Here is a 19,006-nt window from a genome sequence, read left to right as displayed (position 1 = left end):
CAGGCACTTTACCAGTTAATAGGAAGCTTCCCTCACAAGCTAATGTCTCCCTTCCTTTGTATAAGGGCTCCTGCACTCCTACTGCATCAACATAAGCGGCTGTAATTTCCTGCACAGCATCATGTGCATTTACATTCTTACCTCTTTCAATATGCTGGAGTGTCCAGGGATCCAATTGATTTAACAGTTTCTTCACCGTGCTTATCCATATCTTCAAATGAACATGCTTAACCTTCCAGACACCTAAAATTTGCTTCACAACCAACAGAGCATCTCCCTTAATCATGAGTCTCTTAATGCCCAGACTAATGCATACTTTCAAACCTTCGAAGAGGGCTGCATATTCAGCTTCATTATTACTGCTAGCTTCGAGCTGAATTCCCATTTTTTGAATCTCCTTTCCTCTAGGATCATAAATGACAATTCCTCCTATACTTTTATTTAAACTTTTTTTGTAAGATCCATCAAAGTGAAACAAATGCATCCTCTAGTACTTTTTCTTCATTCATGTCAGTGTTCTTCTCCACATCTTCAACTAAAATAGGTCCTTCCTTATAGGTGAGGAGATCAGCCAAGGAAACTCTGGTAGAGTTCTCAACCAAGAAGGTAAAAGAGTACTCCTGTAACTCTACTATCCATTTAATCATGCTCCTGGAGATGTTTGTACTATTCAACATATGAGGCAATAGTGAACATGAGGTGAGAACCACAAAAGGCTTGGACAATAGATAGGACCGAAATCTCCTACAAGCATACAAGAGGCTAGCCAGGACCAATTCAGCTGCTGAATACTTCCTCTCTACTTCACTCTTCACCCTACTGGCATAATAGACTGGCCTCATATATCTGGAACCCTCTCCCTACTACAAAAGAATAGCACCAATAGCATCTGGTCCTACAGACGGATTCACATAAAAAGTCTTGGAATAATCTGGTGGCTTTACACTTGAAATATGAGTCAAGGATTCCTTAACTGCCTCAAACACCTCCACTCTCTGTCGTCCATTTCAGAGGCTCAAATTTTACCACCTGCTGAAGGGGATACAAAATCTGAGATAACATATGAATAAATCTCGACAGATACTTCACCTTCTAGAGAAAGGTATGCAACTGCTTGGTATTCTCAAGAGAGGACAGCATAACTAAAGCTTTTACTTTACCTGGATCTGGCTCAATCCCATTCTTTGATACAATATGCCCCAATATTTTAATGCTGGTCTGAGCTAACTGAGTCTTCTTAGGATTTAATTGACCACCATTATTATCAATCTCATAGAGTACCTAATCCAACTTTCCACAGTGCTCCCTTCTTCCACCCTTCTTCCACTGTACACACAGGTGTCATCAATAAACACTTTACAAAATTTATCCAAGAAAGGTGATAAAATCAGATCTGAATTCTCCTGATAGTGCGAGGGGCCGTTGGTAACTTCAAAAGGCATTTTCTTGTAACAAAAACAGCCCCAGGGGGTATGAAAGTAGTCTTGATTTGATCTTCCTGGGCTATGGCTATCTGGAAGTACCCTGAATATCCGTCACACAAGCTGTACATTTCATGACCCGCCACTTTATCAACAAAATCATCCAGAAAAGGTAGAGGATAGTGGTTTCTCTTTGTCACTGCATTCAGAGGTTTGTAATCAACACAGACTCTCCATTTGTCTACACCTTTTGGCACTATGACCACAGGATTTATCCAATCAGAGTGAACTACAAGATAAATTATTCCTGCCTTGAGAAGCTTATCTACCTCTTCCTTCAGCACATCTCTCTATTCCGAGCTGAATCTTCTTATTTTCTGAAAAACAGGTTTGGCACCTTCCTTCAGCTCAATCCTCAGAGGCTTCCCTTTAAATCCCGTGATCTCCTCATAAGAGGTGATAAACAAATTGGGGTATTTCTGCAACATCTTCAAATATTCTTCTTTCTCTCAACATTGAGATCAGGATTCAATGATTGCTCAATCAACACCTGGGTTGATTCTTGAGAACATTTGGGCTGCATTAAATCCTCGATAACCTCAAACCTATCCACCTCTTCCTCACCGAACCCTGCTGCCCCCACAAAATCTACCTGTGAATCCTCATCTACCAAATCCACCAATGCTATTGTTCCTTCATCACTTTCTGAAGTCACCGAACTCTCATCCTCACTGCTGGTTTCACTTCTCTCTTCCTCTTCACTTGCTGAATCTAAAACTTCAGCCCTGCTTACCATATCGAAATTCAATTTCTTCCCATTCGTATGTATAGAAAAGATTCCTCTCTGCCAATTCTGAATTGCACCTACCTTCCTCAACCACGGCCTTCCAAGAATCAAAGGATAGGCTCCCAACCCCGCAGGCATCACATGACAATCCACTCGACATGAAACACTGAATGCCTCAACCTCCAGACCAGGTACTATCCCTAAAGTCTTCACCTTGGAGTGGTTTGCCATTATGATGCGATAACTAGAGGAGCGGGATATCTTTAGTCCTAATCTCTCCACACAAGCCTGAGTAATCACAAAAATCTGTGCACCCCCATCTATATAGGCCTCTCCAAAACCCTTTCCTTTATGCCAGGCTTCTACAGCAGGTAAAAGATCCAACAACTCTGAGACAGACATCAGCTTAATTGTACCTTTATGAGAGTTCTTCTTTGCTGGATTTACAGCCCACCTCCATTCTTTTTTAAGCTTTGGGCATAGACCAATCATTTGAGCAAATGTAATGTCTGGTTTTCTCGCTTAAAGATCTTCCACCAAATCATAATCTCCCTGCTCCTTCCCCGTGGGATAATCTGCAGTTCTGTACTTCCTTCTGGGCTTTCTGCTCTTCTTTTGGTAGGTCATCATCTCCTCAGACTGCTTCCCCTTCTTTGCACTTGGACCAACCTCCTCTTCTCTCTCTCTCTTCCCTAATGGCATGACATCTTTAACTTCCTCCAACTCCAACAAGCCAAATGTAACTGCCTTACCTTTCCCTTTCTCTTCTGCAGTGGTGGTTTTACAGATTCCAGAGGTACTAGGCTGACCTGCATCTTTTACTTCTACACTATGATCATTCACCCTATTATTTAACCATGTTGGCAATGGATAAACATCACCTCCAACACGAGAAGGCTTATGACAGTGTGTGCTGTAATGTCCCCACTCTCTACAATTAAAGCACTAGACACAAGGTGCAAATGACCCTTGACCTCGTCCTGCTTGCCACGAGCCTAAATTATTTGAAGAAGGCATGCTGCCTCTGCCATAACCACCCGATGATCTACCTCTTTCCCTACCGTTCATCAAATTCAAACTCAAACTCTTCATAAGCTCCGACATTCCATGAATTTCTTCTTTTATATTCTCCTCCTTCTTGACTTCAGGCTTCTATATTTCTGGCTTCACATGAGAGAGAATTTCAGGCACATGTTGAACCATTGGCATCTCTTGCATCATTTGTGACAATCTTATCTGCTTCCTCTCCTTCTCTTTTGCTACCCTGAGAGCATTCTCACAAGTGACCAGCTCTTTACATTCAATCTTTATCCTAATCTCCGGCTGCAACAACCTATCCTTTTTTATGACTCTGGGAGGAACTTGAGGTAATAAGGCCACCTGCCATTTATTCCACAACAGAGTGAACTTACTGACATACTCATCCACTAATTGAGTCGGCTGTTGCTGCAATAAACATAGCTTTCTCCAGATGCCATCAGGATCTCTAACACACATAAACCTGTCCAGGAAAGCTGTCCTCACCTCTGGATAAGTCGGGTTTCTGCGAGCACCCTGATCATCATGCATCCTTGCAGAGAAAGTCTATAGCCAAGTTCTCGTTTCTCCCAACAGACAAAAGGATAGAATCTGAAGAAGGACTTATGGAGCATTCCTGTCTTTAATAAGAGCTGTGAACTCCAAGCACTCTAAAAACCTCTTTGGGTCTTCATTGGGCAACCCGTGAAATCGAGGAAATTCATGAGCCATCTCTCCTCTTGACTAACTTATCTCAAACACACTTCCAACCAGAAATACCACCCAACCTCTTCTGGGAAGAAAACAAAAATAATCACTCTACTGAAGAAAACTTACCCTGCATCTGACTGGCATACTTCTTCCTAAGACCAATCACTTTCAAAGCCTTTTGACCTTAGCACGGAGACGTATCACCCAAAGTTCAACATCAAGGCATCTATCTCTCCTGTGTCCACCCTTCCCACATAACTCACAATGAATCACTCTTATGCGAGGCTTTGTCTTCATAGTTTCAATCCCTAACCACACAGAAATTTAAGCAACATTCCCCAGCCAATCTTCTGGGCCATTTTGTCTTAAGTACCCAATCTCAATTCAAAACTCCTCCTGTACCCAGCAGGATCGCCACAAAAAAGATGATAAGAAAAAAAAAAGGAAAGACAATCAGGAATTATGTACTTCACCACGTTAGATAGCTGAGACTTCATAGGGATCAGCTGCAATGTGGGCTCGTAGATGATGAGCTTATGAACCAGATTCCAGGGTATGTGTCTTTGTAATAGGCACCGAGACAAATCCCCACAAAAAAAAAAACCTGGCTGAACATGGATCACACAGACTCAAAGAGAGACAAAAGACTACACAGCCCGAAACAGACTGAACTTAGAACTGAACTTCCCCCCAAACTCAGAAAATAGTCAACCTCAGAATACTATGAACCCACAGCCCACACTCCTAAGCTTCCATCAAGAACAACAGCTCATAATTCCTACAAAGCTGCAACAGCGCCTCCTCCTCTCCCTCTCTATCAGTATTCAGAAATCTCCCGCGATCAAATCAACTTAAGATCACAACCATGTCAAAGAGGCTTTCGATTCCTTTAGGATAACTTCTCTTCCCTCACAAAGCAGAAGATCAGTGATTGACGAACATCTGCAGCAAGCATCAATTGCCTAACTCCTTTAGGACAACCATCATCGATGCAGGTCACGATCCATTGCGCCTTAGCTTGCAATTCCTTGGTCCGTCTATCTCTTTGCATACGGAGTTCATGGAGTCTCTGTCGCCCAAAATCCTTCAGCTAGCAGACAACGATACACAGCTATGCCTTAAGCTGTGTTAATCCATAGATCATCACCAACTATGCACAAACCCAATGGAAGACACTTCCAGCAATAGCCATGCTGCCTTCATTTCTCACGGAGAGACTAGCTCACATTTATAGCGTCACCCGCACAGCCACGTAGCTTCCTCAATCAGAAAAAAACAGAGCCCTGCCATATGATCTCAGCCAGACCACGATTCCCCATGGAGTTCCAATGCATGATTAAAATAGTTAGATACTTGCCGTTGCTTAGGGCAAGTAGCATTGTCCTCAACTTGTGACGTGAAAGGTACAACTAGAAGAAGTCTTATATTACATCCTGTGGATATTTTCAGGCTTCACAAACCCTCTTCTGCAGGTGTTTTCAGTTGGGAAAGTGATGAGCTATGGAGTTAATTCATTATATTACCCTTGGCGTAATTTTTTATTAGGATTAGTTCAAGGTAAAAAAGAGAGTTAGGTAGACCTTAGGTCCTAGGGTAGCCTATTTATGATGTTATGTCATCAACATAGGTTAGAGGTTTTTTAGGGGTCACATGATGTGGCAAGCCCCCATGAACATCCATCGTAGATGGCACCCATACTTGTCCAACCATTGCACTCACTACATGACTCTCTAGGGCAGCCAATCTGATGCAAGTATTGCATTCAATGCATGTGTTTGACGTATTATGAGTGGGTACACTGTGTCAATGTGCCAAGTAGGATGAGGTTGATGCCTTGGTTCTGTGAGAAACCATCAGGAGGCTTCTCCTTCACACCTTCATTGATTATTTCGTAGTTCAATTGATACATCTCAGTTTTGGCACATAAATTCAAGTTAGTTTTAGCATTATTTGTAGCAATTTATTGTGTGCATCTATTCCCACCTGTGTGTCAAAGGCACTATAGTCCAGTAGGCCTCCCATGTTTTCTTTCATGGTATCACATCCAGGTTTCCCTAAACTTGTGTATATGGCAGTCATATAGACCACAATTGCACACAATTTTAAACATGAGTATTAGACACTCTTGAAGAATACTCAGGAAAAAGAAAAATCCTCTGTAAAAGTTGCAGAGAAAGAGACCCGCGCAAAGCAGACAAAGCTTGCAAAACTGTAAATTGGGCAAGGGAAAATCCTTCAAGAAGCAAGCAAAGGAAAGCAGGGTGACCCAAGGATCTGTGATGGTGGAAATTGAATACAGCAAGCCAGGGGCGCGACTGCAGCTTGCAAGCCTAAGTTTCAAAGGGTGCATGACCATTCATAGTTTTGAGGCAAAGCCTTTTTGGTCAATGCCCTCATTTGCACCATGCATGGATAGATGATACTGTATCGAATTTTGAGAGCATAATATCAAAGGTTCTGTTTTTCTTTGTTTGGGGGGGGGGGGGAAAGACAGGGGGAACCAATCTAGGGCTGCTTCTATCAAGCAGCTTGTGACTGATATTAGAAATGCCTACTTTGTTGTTGACATTATCGAGCATAAACATTCAAGATGCCAATCATGAGGTCCCCGAACGACTGGCAGTCCAACCACATTGAATCTTCTTGATTGAAAAAACATTAGAGCCAGGGTCCGGTCAATAGAGATACAGACTTCTTTGCTCTGTCCACATGGTGGTGACCATTTCATAGAACTTATCCTAGAAGAAGGTGGCAAGGCAGTCCTGAGAATCATCTTCTGAGGTTGCTTTGTAGCATGGCCATGAAACCCGTGTACTGGCCTTTGAAGAAAGTTTGGATGTCTAGTAGTTAATTTTAGTATGATTCATGCTGAGGGAATCACCGACTCCAAGTCCACCTTGTAAGCCCAAGCTATCCAGTTCAAAGGTATCTCTCCACCCCAAATATTCCTATTGTAAGCATTCTATCCTATTTGACAATATTTTTGCTGAGTGAATCAAGGACAGATTAGTGATCAAATAAATTTGTAAACCACTGCAATTCCAAACAACAGCTGTAAATCTAGTTGGAATATGATTTCTTCAACTTCCCAAAAAATGTCAGTACTAAAAACACATATTTGACAGTGTTACTGGAGTACTCCATGTTGACTCAAAATATCTGAGGAATTCTCTTTTGCCTATCACTACAAGAACACTTGATGTCATAAAGGGTCTTTTGCTAGCTTCTGCAAGGGAGGAGACAATATCAGTGTTGACAAAGTTTCAAGAAAGAATACATGCGCTTTGTGTTCGACCAACTGAGCTCAGTACTTTTGTTGAATTTATAAAGGTGGGGAATCGGCTCTCAATTTCAATCCTTCTTGCAAGATTTTTAAATTATTATTACAATGTAATGTTAATTGTTTTGTATTAATCAAAATTTGCCTTCCAATCTATCCTCAAGTTGTCATATCACGCCTTGGCAGACTTATGAGCTAACAATGGAAAGAAGAAAGGCAGTTCTTGCGGAGGCTTCCCTAGTTGATGAAATGTACTCCTTGCTCTCTGCTTATGAAGTAAAAGTTCCAACAGATGATCAAATTAAGCTCGATGATCTACACGATGCTGTCCAACACTATGGCGATTCTATCGAGTCAGCAGACTTTTTTATTGAAGAAAATAAAAACTCCATGATGGCAGACCTGGACAGGCAGGTCAATGGGATGAATGAAGAGCTTATATATATATTGGGAATATTACACTCGGGAAAATATTTAATGCCAGAGTCAGATCCCAAAGAAATAGTGACAGAATTAGAACTAATCAATGAAAGAATATTAGAGATTCGCACAAGGTTGGAGACATATAGAGGATATCAGCGGCTGTTTCAGGTTTAATTTCTCAAAGCTGAATTCGGGTCTAATACGCACTTACTCTTACTACAAAGAAAGTGGTTTATGACATTATACATGCTCTAATTCAAATGCTTGTACATGCTACACAAAAAAGATAATCTCTTAAGTGTACTGATTTGATTTGTCATCATGTCAGGGAGCTTGCTAGTGTATTTTTGTTTCCCAAGAAGGATTCATGAACTGTATTTGATCAAGTCAGAATTGCATGTGCCTTCCTCCTAGGGTTGGCACCCTCATTGGCTCCCACTCAGAGAGTTTTTTCCTTCTATGTACTAACACCTTTATGGGCAGGGTTATGGATTATGAATTTCGGTTATAGATTTGGTATTTGTCTTGGGTGTTGATACCCTCCAAAGTCACAATTTCCTTGGTTTACACCAAATTTGTATGCAAGAAATGATGCATACCCTCTACCAAATGGCGCGTGGTCAAACATGTCAGATTAAGTAAAAAGAGTGATATCTTTTATTCAAAACGAATTATACAACAGGTGGGAGAGAAAGTACTCTATCCCTAGCCTCAACAATGTGGCAAAAAAGCCATGGTGGTGGTCTAAAATGCCACGACATCCCAAAAGGGGTCAAATGAAAAAATAATGAGCATTCCCATGTCCTCATTGAGAGTGCTCTCAACGGAAGAAAGAACGGAAGAAGGAGAGAGAGAGAGAGAGAGAGAGAGACAGAGAGCCACAAGTTTTGGTGGGTGCAGAACCACCCTAATCTTCTTTTTCATTCATTTATATATGTGTTTGAGTATTGTACATAACCGGGGTAAAGACACAGTGACCTTTAACCCCCACAACCTCCCACTTAAAGGACAATGTGCCTTTAAGGGAGAACAACCAGTGAGCATACTATCCAATGCCCATCAATACACGACAATACTCAAACCGCTGACTAGGTAGACTCTTCGTCAGCATATCTGCAGGGTTATCATCTGTATGAACCTTGACAAGCTCTATGCGCTTGTCCTCAAGTACCTCCCTGATGAAATGGTACCTGACCTCAATGTGTTTGGTCTTTGCATGAAAGACCGGATTCCGTGCTAGCTGAATAGCACTCATGGAATCACTATGCAATGTCGGTACACCTGTATGAATCCCCAAATCTCCCACTAGCCGATCAAGCCATATAGCCTCCTTGCAACCCTCTGTGGCTGCAACATACTCAGCCTCTGTGGTAGACAAAGCAACGCACTTCTGTGCGCGAGACATCCACGACACTGCACCACCTGCAATGGTGAACACATAACCAGAAGTGGATCTCCTACTATCCACATGCCCTGCATAGTCTGAATCTGTGTACCCAAGTATACGCATGTCTCCTCTACCAAAGCAGATGCACATCTCCTTGGTATCCTTCATGTACCTCATGATGCACTTAACTGCCTCCCAATGCCTCTTTCCTGGATTAGCCATATACCGGCTAATAACTCCCACTGCAAATGCAATGTCTGGTCTAGTAGCTATCATAGCATACATAAGACTCCCAACTACTGATGCATAAGAAATCTTGGCCATCATGGCCCTCTCCTCATCTGATTTGGGACTATCTGTATGACTCAGTTTCACATATGGAGGCAATGGAGTACTCACTGCCTTCCCCCCCTCCATTTTGAAACGCTGCAATACTTTTATAACGTACTCTTTTTGTGAAAGCCAAAGGAGTTTCCTACTCCAATCACGCGTGATGCGCATACCAAGAATATGACCTGCAAATCCCAAATCCTTCATATCAAAGGCCTCATGCAACTTGGCCTTTAATGCATCTAGCTCATAAGTATTCTTGCTATCCAATAGCATATCATCCACATATAGTGCCAGGATTATCAGGCTACTATCCTTAGCCCTTTTAGTGTAGAGGCAGTGATCAATTTCACTCCTTCTAAAACCCTGGGACCGAATGAAAGCATCAAAATTCTGATACCATTCTCTAGGGGCTTGCTTAAAACCATAGAGACTCTTCTTCAGCTTGCAAACTAAATGCTCTTTGCCCTTTTCTTCAAAGCCTTCCGGCTGCACCATGTAAATTTCCTCATGCAAATCCCCATGCAAGAACGCTGTCTTGACATCCATCTGCATAAGCTCCATATCCTCTGATGCCACTAGTCCAAGCATGCATCTAAGTGTGGTCATCTTCACAACCGGAGAGAATATCTCATCAAAGTCCACACCCTTCTCTTGCTTGAATCCTTTAGCAACCAAACGGGCCTTGTACCTAGGCACATCATCACCTGTGGCCTTCATTTTGTAGACCCATTTACATGGCAATGCTTTCTTTCCATGTGGCAAAGAAACCAAGTCCCAAGTCTTATTCTTCATAAGTGAACTCATCTCTGATTGCATAGCATACTCCCACTTGCGTTGATCCTCACGCATCATAGCCTCTCTGTAGCAAGAAGGCTCCCCACAATCAGTAAGCATCACATAGTCTACCCCTGGAACAAACCTATCAGGTGGCCTAGACACTCTAGATGATCTTCTCAAGGGCATTTCAGCTTGCTGTCCCACCTGCATAATATCAGCCACATTTGGCTCATCATTTCCACCAATAGATGATCCATCATCTACCCTTGATTGTATACCTGTGGGAGTACTTGGTGGTACCATTTCTTGCACATTTGGTGCATGGACAGCTTGCTGTCTATCAACATATATAGGTGGATTCACATCCTGGAAAGTGATTCTCCTCATTTCCACATCCCTCATGGGTGCCTTATGCATCTTCTTCTCATTGAAGACCACATCATGGCTGCGTATGATCTTCTTTGCTTCTGGATCCCGGAGACGATAGCGAGTAAGAGGGCTTCTTGCCACTCCATGCCTCTTCAGGAATACCACCATCCAAACTCTTACTAGGTGATCTATTGATCACATGCACTGCAGTCTTCATTGCCTCAGCCCAAAAACCACCAGATAGACTTGCATTGGAAAGCATGCATTGCAACCTTTCTTGAATGGTACGGTTCATCTTTTCTGCAACTGGATTTTGCTTTGGAGTACGAGGGGATGTGAGCTCCCTCTTAATCCCACGTGTATCACAGAAATGCTGAAAGTCATGAGAGAGATACTCTCCACCATTGTCAGTCCGTAGGCATTTAAGCATTCTACCTGACTGATTCTCAACCAAGGCCAGCCATTTCTGAAATACCTGGAACACATCACTCTTCCGAGCTATAGCATAAGCCCACACTTTCCTAGTTGCATCATCAATGAATGTCACATAGTATTCAGCCCCGCCTAATGACCGCGTAGGCATGGGACCACATACGTCTGAATGCACCAAATCAAGCATTTCAAACTCTTTCTTTCCCCTTCTTTTATGGGCTGATTTAGTCTGCTTTCCATAGAGACAATGCTCACAAAATTCAAAATCAGAGAAACTCAAATGCGTTACATAACCCAAACGGCATAAGAGTTTCATTCCATTCTGGCTCATGTGCCCCAACCTGCAATGCCACAAAAAAGTGCTTGGCTGCTCAGTTATTGCAACAACATGATCAAATACCCCTGATACATGTAAAGGATACAAAGTCCCACACTTGGCACCTCTGGCCAAAAGCATAGAGTCCTTCTGAATTTTCCAACTCTGAAAGCCAAAAGTGGTGTGAAAACCAGCATCATCTAGCTGACCCACTGAAATAAGACTCTTGGTCAACTTAGGCACATGTCTCACATCTTTCAAAATAAATGCAGACCCATTTGCAAAAGAAATTTTTATGTCACCTACTCCCACTATGTCACATGCATAGTCATTTCCAAGATGCACACAACCTGTCTTTCCAGTGTCATAAGTGGAGAACCATTCCCTATGGGGAGTAACATGGAATGAAGCATCAGAATCCAAAATCCAATCCTGGGAATATGCATCATTTGAAGTGGTAAGCAACTCTGCAGATAAACTAGACATGAAGAGAACGTCATTGTCACTATCATGTGTGGCTGCATTGATCTCCTCGATCTTCACTTTTCCTTTGTCCTTCCTTGGACACTCTTCCTTTTGATTTGCACCCCACTTTGCATTCTTTTTCTTATCCTTTTGCTCTCTTTTTAGCTTGTAGCAATCCTTTTTTATATGGCCCTTCTTGCCACAGTGGTAACACTCAATGTTCCGTGCCCTGGATTTGCTACGAGACTTCCCTCTTTCTTGGGACTTCCCCCTGAACTGTGATCTGCCCCTTTGCACATTTAAGGCTGCATCCTGCTTGTTGCCATCCATAGACTTCCGTCTAATCTCCTCGGCCAACAAGCTACCCACAACATCATCAAATTTCAGTACACCAGGTGCAGAGTTACTGACAGCTGTACGGAAGGTATCCCATGAGGATGGCAATGAACATAAGAGAAATATTGCCTCAGTCTCCCCATCAAAATTCATCTTCTGAGCCTGAAGCTGGCTGAAAATAATATTGAATTCATTCAAGTGAGAAGCAATGGAGACCCCTTCCTTCATCTACAGCTCAAACAACCTCTTCATGAGGTAAACTTTATTAGAGGTAGTTTCCTTCTCATAAGTTGCACACAGTTTCTTCCACAAATCTTTCGTAGTCTGCTCATTAGTCTGCTCATTTACTACTGTGAAATAAACTGACTTTGCAAGATGAAGTCTAATAGTAGACTTTGCTAATGCATCCAACTCATTCCAATCATCCTCAGACATATTTGCAGGCTTAGCTTCAATCCCTGCCAAGGGTTTAATTTGCTTCTTTTGAATAAGCACATCCCTTATTTGTTCTTTCCACAAAGAAAAGTTTGTCCCATCAAACTTTTTAATGCTAAAAAACTCCTTTTCAGACATGGAAGAGGATGCCATGATGCAAATGAAACAAAATCCCAAATGCTAGTGCCTGCAAGAGAGAATCACACCAAATACCGGGTGCACCCAAATGTATATGCTACAATAGAGTGAAATATTACCAAAACTCAAAGCTCAAAGCATCAAAAGATGCATCTGACTCATGTGCATACTATGCATCCATATAAGCAAATCTGGCCCAAAAGAAAATGCTAATAAGTGCCAAATGACTCAAGCATAAACACCGTCCATTGGCATATGCATCAATAATATCTCATCCAAGAGAGCATAGCACTATTAGTGCATCACCTGCAATGTGTCAAAGCTGTCCCTCAGCATAAAATAGCATCCATGTGCAAAGCGTCCATAAAAAATAGCATCCCATAAGGCAATATGGGCCTATCAGCGCATCCAATAAGGACCGTAATGCATCCAAATGGCCTATAAATCATCCACTGCAACCCAATGCATACCACGAATGAGCGCACACTGCTCAAACTGCAACCAGAGTGATCTGCATAAGGTATGCTCAAGAAATCATAGCCCCACGGTAATGACCGCTACTGAAAATAGAACCTAAGATGCCTCAAAACATGGCCGCCATTGCATAATCGGACTCAACAAGAAAATCTGCAAATATCTCTCTTCTGCCAGAACTCCAAAATCCCAATCGATGAGTGAGAAATGGGAGTCAACACTTATCCACTGCCATGTGGCATAAATCTAAGGTTTCAAAACCTTAGAATGAAAAATGCATAACAGAGAGACGAAATCGAATACTCAGAGATCTATAACTCTGAAAATCCTCCACCGAATCGCGCAAGAACTAATAGGTAGGGGTTTTTGGGCGTCCGGAACGCAATGGGACAGACGGTTTTGGAAACTGTGGTCTCAATCACTGGGTCCAACACACGGACTGAAAAACGTTTTTGGAAACAGAGCTGTTTGTAAACTCCACCGAAGTGCGAATGATGAGCAACATAGAAGTTTTAGGACCTCCTGAGTCCACCGGAACTGACAGATCTGCAAATGGTTGCTCCAAACTTGAGTTCCAATACCCAGGCAAAAAACGCAGAAACTGACACAGTGAGTCAGAAATCAAATGAAATGATCCCAGATTCAAGAATGAAGGTGTTTCCAAGCTCCTGAAGTGAAGTGGACACCAAAAGCAAGCAATAGTTGCCTCTATAAGTCAATACGTTGTCTCTGTCATCGAACAGAACAGGGAAAAGCTCAAAAAACGACTTTTTCTTTGAAAACACTTAACAGGCTCTCAAAACCACTTCGCAAAGCCAAAGTGACTTTTCCAAAGGTTCCTCCAAGGTCTCTGCACACTCGGATGCAAGTAAAGTCACCCACAAAGCTTCCCACAGAGCTTCTCCTTCCTCCCACAGAGCTGCTGAGCTTCAAGCATTCACGCACGCTCAGCTAGATCACCCGGGCTCTGATACCAGTTGAGAGTGCTCTCAACGGAAGCAAGAACGGAAGGAGAGAGAGAGAGAGAGAGACAGAGAGCCACAAGTTTTGGTGGGTGCAGAACCACCCTAATCTTCTTTTTCATTCATTTATATATGTGTTTGAGTATTGTACATAACCGGGGTAAAGGCACAGTGACCTTTAACCCCACACTCATGAAGGATATAAGTCTCCCACGAGCTGCCAAAGAGGTGCCTGTACACCGCTCCCACTGACTCCTGAGAGTGAAGATAATCTCCGCCCAAATGGAAGCGAGAGTGTGAGCCTCTGTGCATAAATGGCCCTTAAGGACAAAAGAACATCGCGAACACCATATCCGCCATAGGGTAATGCTGGAAATCACCTCTCAGGCTGACCCTGCAGCTGAAGTAGGCAGGGAATCCTGAGCTGGTACAGGTATCAAAAGCAAATCCTGCGGCTCCATGATGCTGGCCTTTGTGGGACCCCATCTCTGGCGACACTGCATGAAGAAACCGTGGTCTCTTGGCTCTGACTCAAAGAGAGTAAAGGCTCCAGATCCTCTCCCCCAAAGGGCAGCGCCCCATGTCATCAGAAAGGACTCGGATGTAACATGTGAGAACAACCTAAAGATACCTGTCCATACCACCCTAGAGCTGGGGCAGCTCCATAAACAATGCTTGCTAGATTCCTCTGCAAGTTGACAACGCATACACAAGGAGGGTCTACCCATCTGCTGAAGCCAAGTACCCACAGGTATGCCCCTATGTATAGTGAGCCAAAGAAAGTAAGAGACTTTCCTGGCTCTACTGATGCCCCAAAAGTGAGTCCAGTAGCTCAGCAAGAGCTCTGCAGAAGTCCCTATGCGTGCCAATGCTGAGAGGAAGATGGTAGGTGATGAGAGTCTCTCTGCTGAAGCCTGTAACCTACCCTCGTCGAGTACTGGAAAAAGGGAAGAGGACGATCGCTTGCCACCGGAGCAGGCCATGCCCACTCACCCTAGTCCCAGTCAAGCTCCGCAAGAGGTCGACCCTGAAAAATCCAAAGTCTCCATCTAGTATCCTCTGCAATGGTCAACCTAGAAGGATCTATGGCCCATTCCTTACCCAGGCAACCAATGACCCTGACTCTCTATCAAAGGAGCTCCTGTCGATCCAGGGGCTGAGTGGGATACATCTGTGAGAGGAGTCCGTCTCAAAATAAATAAACGGTGCTGGTCCTAAACGAACTCCAATGCATAGCCCAGCCTCACTAAAACAACTTGACCAAGTAGAGATGGGGTGAACATAGGCTGGATCTGTAAGTATATCCCTCCATTGCTGAGGAATAGCTTCCGTGATCAGTAATCTGGTGGCAGCAATCTGTCCAAGTGGCCCGTGTCTATCTCTGATCACCTCCTCTGACATCTCCACACCTCCCCTGAACCAATCTCCAACTGTCACAACCCCCTGAGCATGCCATCGGGCCAAGGGAGTCCTAAGTTCTATACCAAGGGAAGATCCCTAATACCAAACCAGGGGGTTATGGTAAAGTGGCTGTCAGGCAATTTCCTCTCTGGAGGAGGGAATTGCTCTGATGAGGTGTTGTCGAAAATGATCCCAGATCTGAATAAGCCTTTTCACAAGTGGTGAGGAAGGCTGAGAATGCTGGTCCGTCAGGAAGATCCAACTGACTCTACCTGCCCACTGGCCTGCTGCTCTGGGGGTGCACTGGTGAATCCCATGCAGTAGGAACTCCTTCCACAGTTGATCTCCTGGAGTCAAACCTCTAATAAGAAGTTTCACTAAAAGGGCTCTGCTCTGCATCTCCAGATAAAGAACCCCAAGTCCTCCCTGCGAGGAGGGTAAAGTGATAGTATCCCATGAAACTCTGGCCCTAGTGTCCTCAGAACCATCACCACCACTCCACAGAAAGTTCCGAAGCAATCTCCTCACCTGACGGATCGAGTCAGCATGAAAGCACCAACATGACGCAACGTACCACATAGTCGCTAGTAGAACCTGGTTGAGTAGTACCAGCGCTCTTCCGGCCAAATAAATCTAGCCGTACTCCAGTAGGCTAGCTTTCTCCAGATACTCTCAAGAACTGGGGCAAACTGTTGCATCGGGGACACCTCAATGCCAACGTGGAAGCCTAGATATCTCGTGGAGGTGCCTCTGGGTATCCATACAAAGCCTCTGTCTCCTCCCCATTGTGGGGTATCCTGCTGAGCTTCAGTCCAAATGCCTTTTGATTTGTTCCAATGGACAAGTCCCCTTGAGGCTAGCAGAACTTGTCAATTGAATCCGCAGTAGTAGCAAGACTATATGCATCTCCTCTGACTGTCAGTGCCGTGTCATCAGCAAACTCAGTGTCCAGAAGCTCTTGCTCCTGCTGGATAGGCAGATGAAGGCCCAAAGTGCCATGACTGGTAGCCTGCATAAAGTATCCCATAGCCTCCGCTACGAAAAGGCAAAGGTAAGGTGCAAGCGGGCATCCCTGTCGTACCGATCTGGATAGCTGAAAAGTCGGTCCTCTGCCTCCACAGACCATGATCCTGCTAGAAGAGTGAGAGTAAAGTGAGGAGACCCATGAAATCCATCTATCACTGAAGCCTAGCCTCCTCATAGTGCCCTCCAAGAAACCCCAGTCCACTCTGTCATAAGCCTTCTCAAAATGGAGAAGAAGAACTGCAATCTCCTGTTGACTCTCCTGCGCCCAGTGAGTGGCCTCCCAAAAAGTGAAGATGTTATCCAAGATACTTTGATCTTGGACAAATCCTGTCTGAGTAGCTCTGACGATATCTGGCAGCATAGGCTTTAAGCGAAGAGCCAAGGTCTTTGCTAGGATCTTGTAGGATGTCCCTAGAAGTGTAATGGGTCTCCAATTGCATAGGACTGTCTTGTCTCCCCCTTTCGGGATGAGACAAATCATATTGTGCATAATGTCTTGCCCAAAGATCCTGTATCGAGAGCCTCTGAAAAGGCAAAGAGTAGATGAGGCCCAATCGTATCCCAAAGAGCTCTGAAAAGAAGTGGCGACAAACCGTCCTCCCCCGGGCATCTGTCTCTGGGCAGCTCATGTAACTCGTTCGTGATCTCCAGGAGTGATAGTGGGCTATCCAAAACATGACTCATCCTGTCTGAGACCATCTGGGGGACATGACTCCAAATCTCCTCTCTAGCTCTGATCATCTCCTCGGTGACTAGATCGGTGGTGTAAAGAGTGGAATAGAAATTGAAAGTGATCTCAACAAGACGGTGAGGGTCCGTCTGAAGAGACCTAGTCTCATCCACAAGTCTACAAAGGTTGTCCGAAGAGTATCTCTGACCCACTGCCCTGAAGAACTCTCGAGAGCATCTATCCCCCTTCTGGATCCAGAAAGTCTGTTGGGAGTAAAACCTGAACTGGGCCCTCCTGCCCAGAATCTCCTCTAGTCTCTCCTGAGCCTCTGAAAGCTGCCCTTTGATGAAAAGAGAATGAGGAAAACTCTGAATCAATCTCTGAAGTCTGGATACCTCCGCTCTTGCGTTCCGATCTCTGATTTTGAGCTTTTTCTTCTCCTCTTTTGCCCTCAACTGGCAGGCCATGCTGACTCTAGCCAAGGCCCCCTCTACCCACATCAACCAGCCCTGATCCACAGGAGTGTCCTCTAACAACCAAGCCTCTTTTAACCGTTCCACGAACTCTGTGTCCTGAAAAACAAAGTCCGGAACTCTCACAGAGCCTGTGCTCTCCAATCGAGAGGTAGGAAGAATCTGCAATAGGACTGGAGCATAGTCAGATAAAACATAACCCGAGCGGATCCCAATCTGTCCTCCTCTGGCCTGGCCCCATTGGCCAATATAAAACCTGTCAAGTCTGGCCAAAGAAAGAGAGCCATGGAAAACCCCGGACCAAGAGAACTGAAGACTGTCAACCAAGTGACGAAAATCGTCCAATCGAGCTGCATCGTGAAGTCCAGCATGCAAAACAAAACTATCCCACTCCACTCTCTCCCTGTCAGAAAGGCCACCCTCTGTCTGGCCCGACTTGTCTTCAGAGAATTCAACCATGTTGAAATCTCCTGCAATAATCAAGGTGTCTGCCTGAGGAAGGGACTCTCTGAGCTGTCTCCAAAAAGCACGTCTGTGGGCTGGATCCATGGGAGCATACACATTGAGAACACCAACTGTTGTGCTCTCAATCTGAAGAATAACATAACACGCCCTGCTCTCCACTAATGTACCCTCTTGGGTAATCTCTGAGGCCCATCTGGCTGAAACTGAAATGCAAAGTCCTCCCCTCGTGCCATCCGCTAGGCTCCAATATGTCCGGCTCTTTCCTCTGAGTAAGGATCTGCATCTAACAATCCTGTCCTAGGAGAGCTTATGCTCCTGGATAGCACAATGTCTGGAGGGGACACTGAGGAAATAATTTGAAGGGAGTCCCTAAGCAACTGCAATCTAGGAACTCCCGATCTACGACCATCTGCATCTGAGGTAAATCTGTGGCCGTTCAGTCCTCTCACATTCCATGAAATGATGGACAACCTAGACATCGGATGGAAGTGAGGGGGTGCCAGAGGCAACGGCACAAATCTCTCTCTCTAACGGCGCAATCCAAAGTCGGTCTCTGATCAAAATCCAAATCTGCCCCAACTCATGTAAAATGGCTCCATCCAAGGGAATAGTACTCTGGCACGAACTGATGAGCTGAGAGTCAAACCAACCAGCACTCCTGGGCAAATCAAAGTCTCCCTGAACCTCAAAGAACAGAAACAGAAAGGCCCTGCCACTGAAGCCAGGTCGAAGAGTCCTAGGGCATGAATGAATCTGCGAGTTGACAATACGGTGAACCGATGAAAACCGAGTCATGCTCATGAGCTGTCTAGCAATCTCGCTGTCAGGTAACTCAACTGACCAACTTTCGCTCCCCCGAGATCGAAAGATGCCTGCGGAGAAACGAAGAATGTGCCCCTCTCTGGAGA

General features: G+C 44.3%; 1 protein-coding gene across 1 annotated transcript in view; it reads left to right on the top strand.

The window, feature by feature from the left end:
* The window catches only part of LOC147899385 (uncharacterized), a 503,340-nt gene that overhangs the window by 76,702 nt on the left and 407,632 nt on the right, over nt 1–19,006 (top strand). The window contains exons 6-7 of the mRNA XM_087377716.1: nt 7,062–7,266; nt 7,403–7,807. Of these exons, the coding sequence (XP_087233842.1) occupies nt 7,062–7,266; nt 7,403–7,807 (610 nt within the window). The remainder of the gene's footprint in view (nt 1–7,061; nt 7,267–7,402; nt 7,808–19,006) is intronic.

This window comes from Dipteris shenzhenensis, chromosome 8 (assembly GCF_047967505.1).
Source record: "Dipteris shenzhenensis isolate YYH24624 ecotype China chromosome 8, Dip_SZ_1.0, whole genome shotgun sequence".
Taxonomy (NCBI): Eukaryota; Viridiplantae; Streptophyta; class Polypodiopsida; order Gleicheniales; family Dipteridaceae; genus Dipteris; species Dipteris shenzhenensis.
Note: the sequence above shows the minus strand (reverse complement) of the source record. Positions and strands in the feature narration are given on the sequence as shown.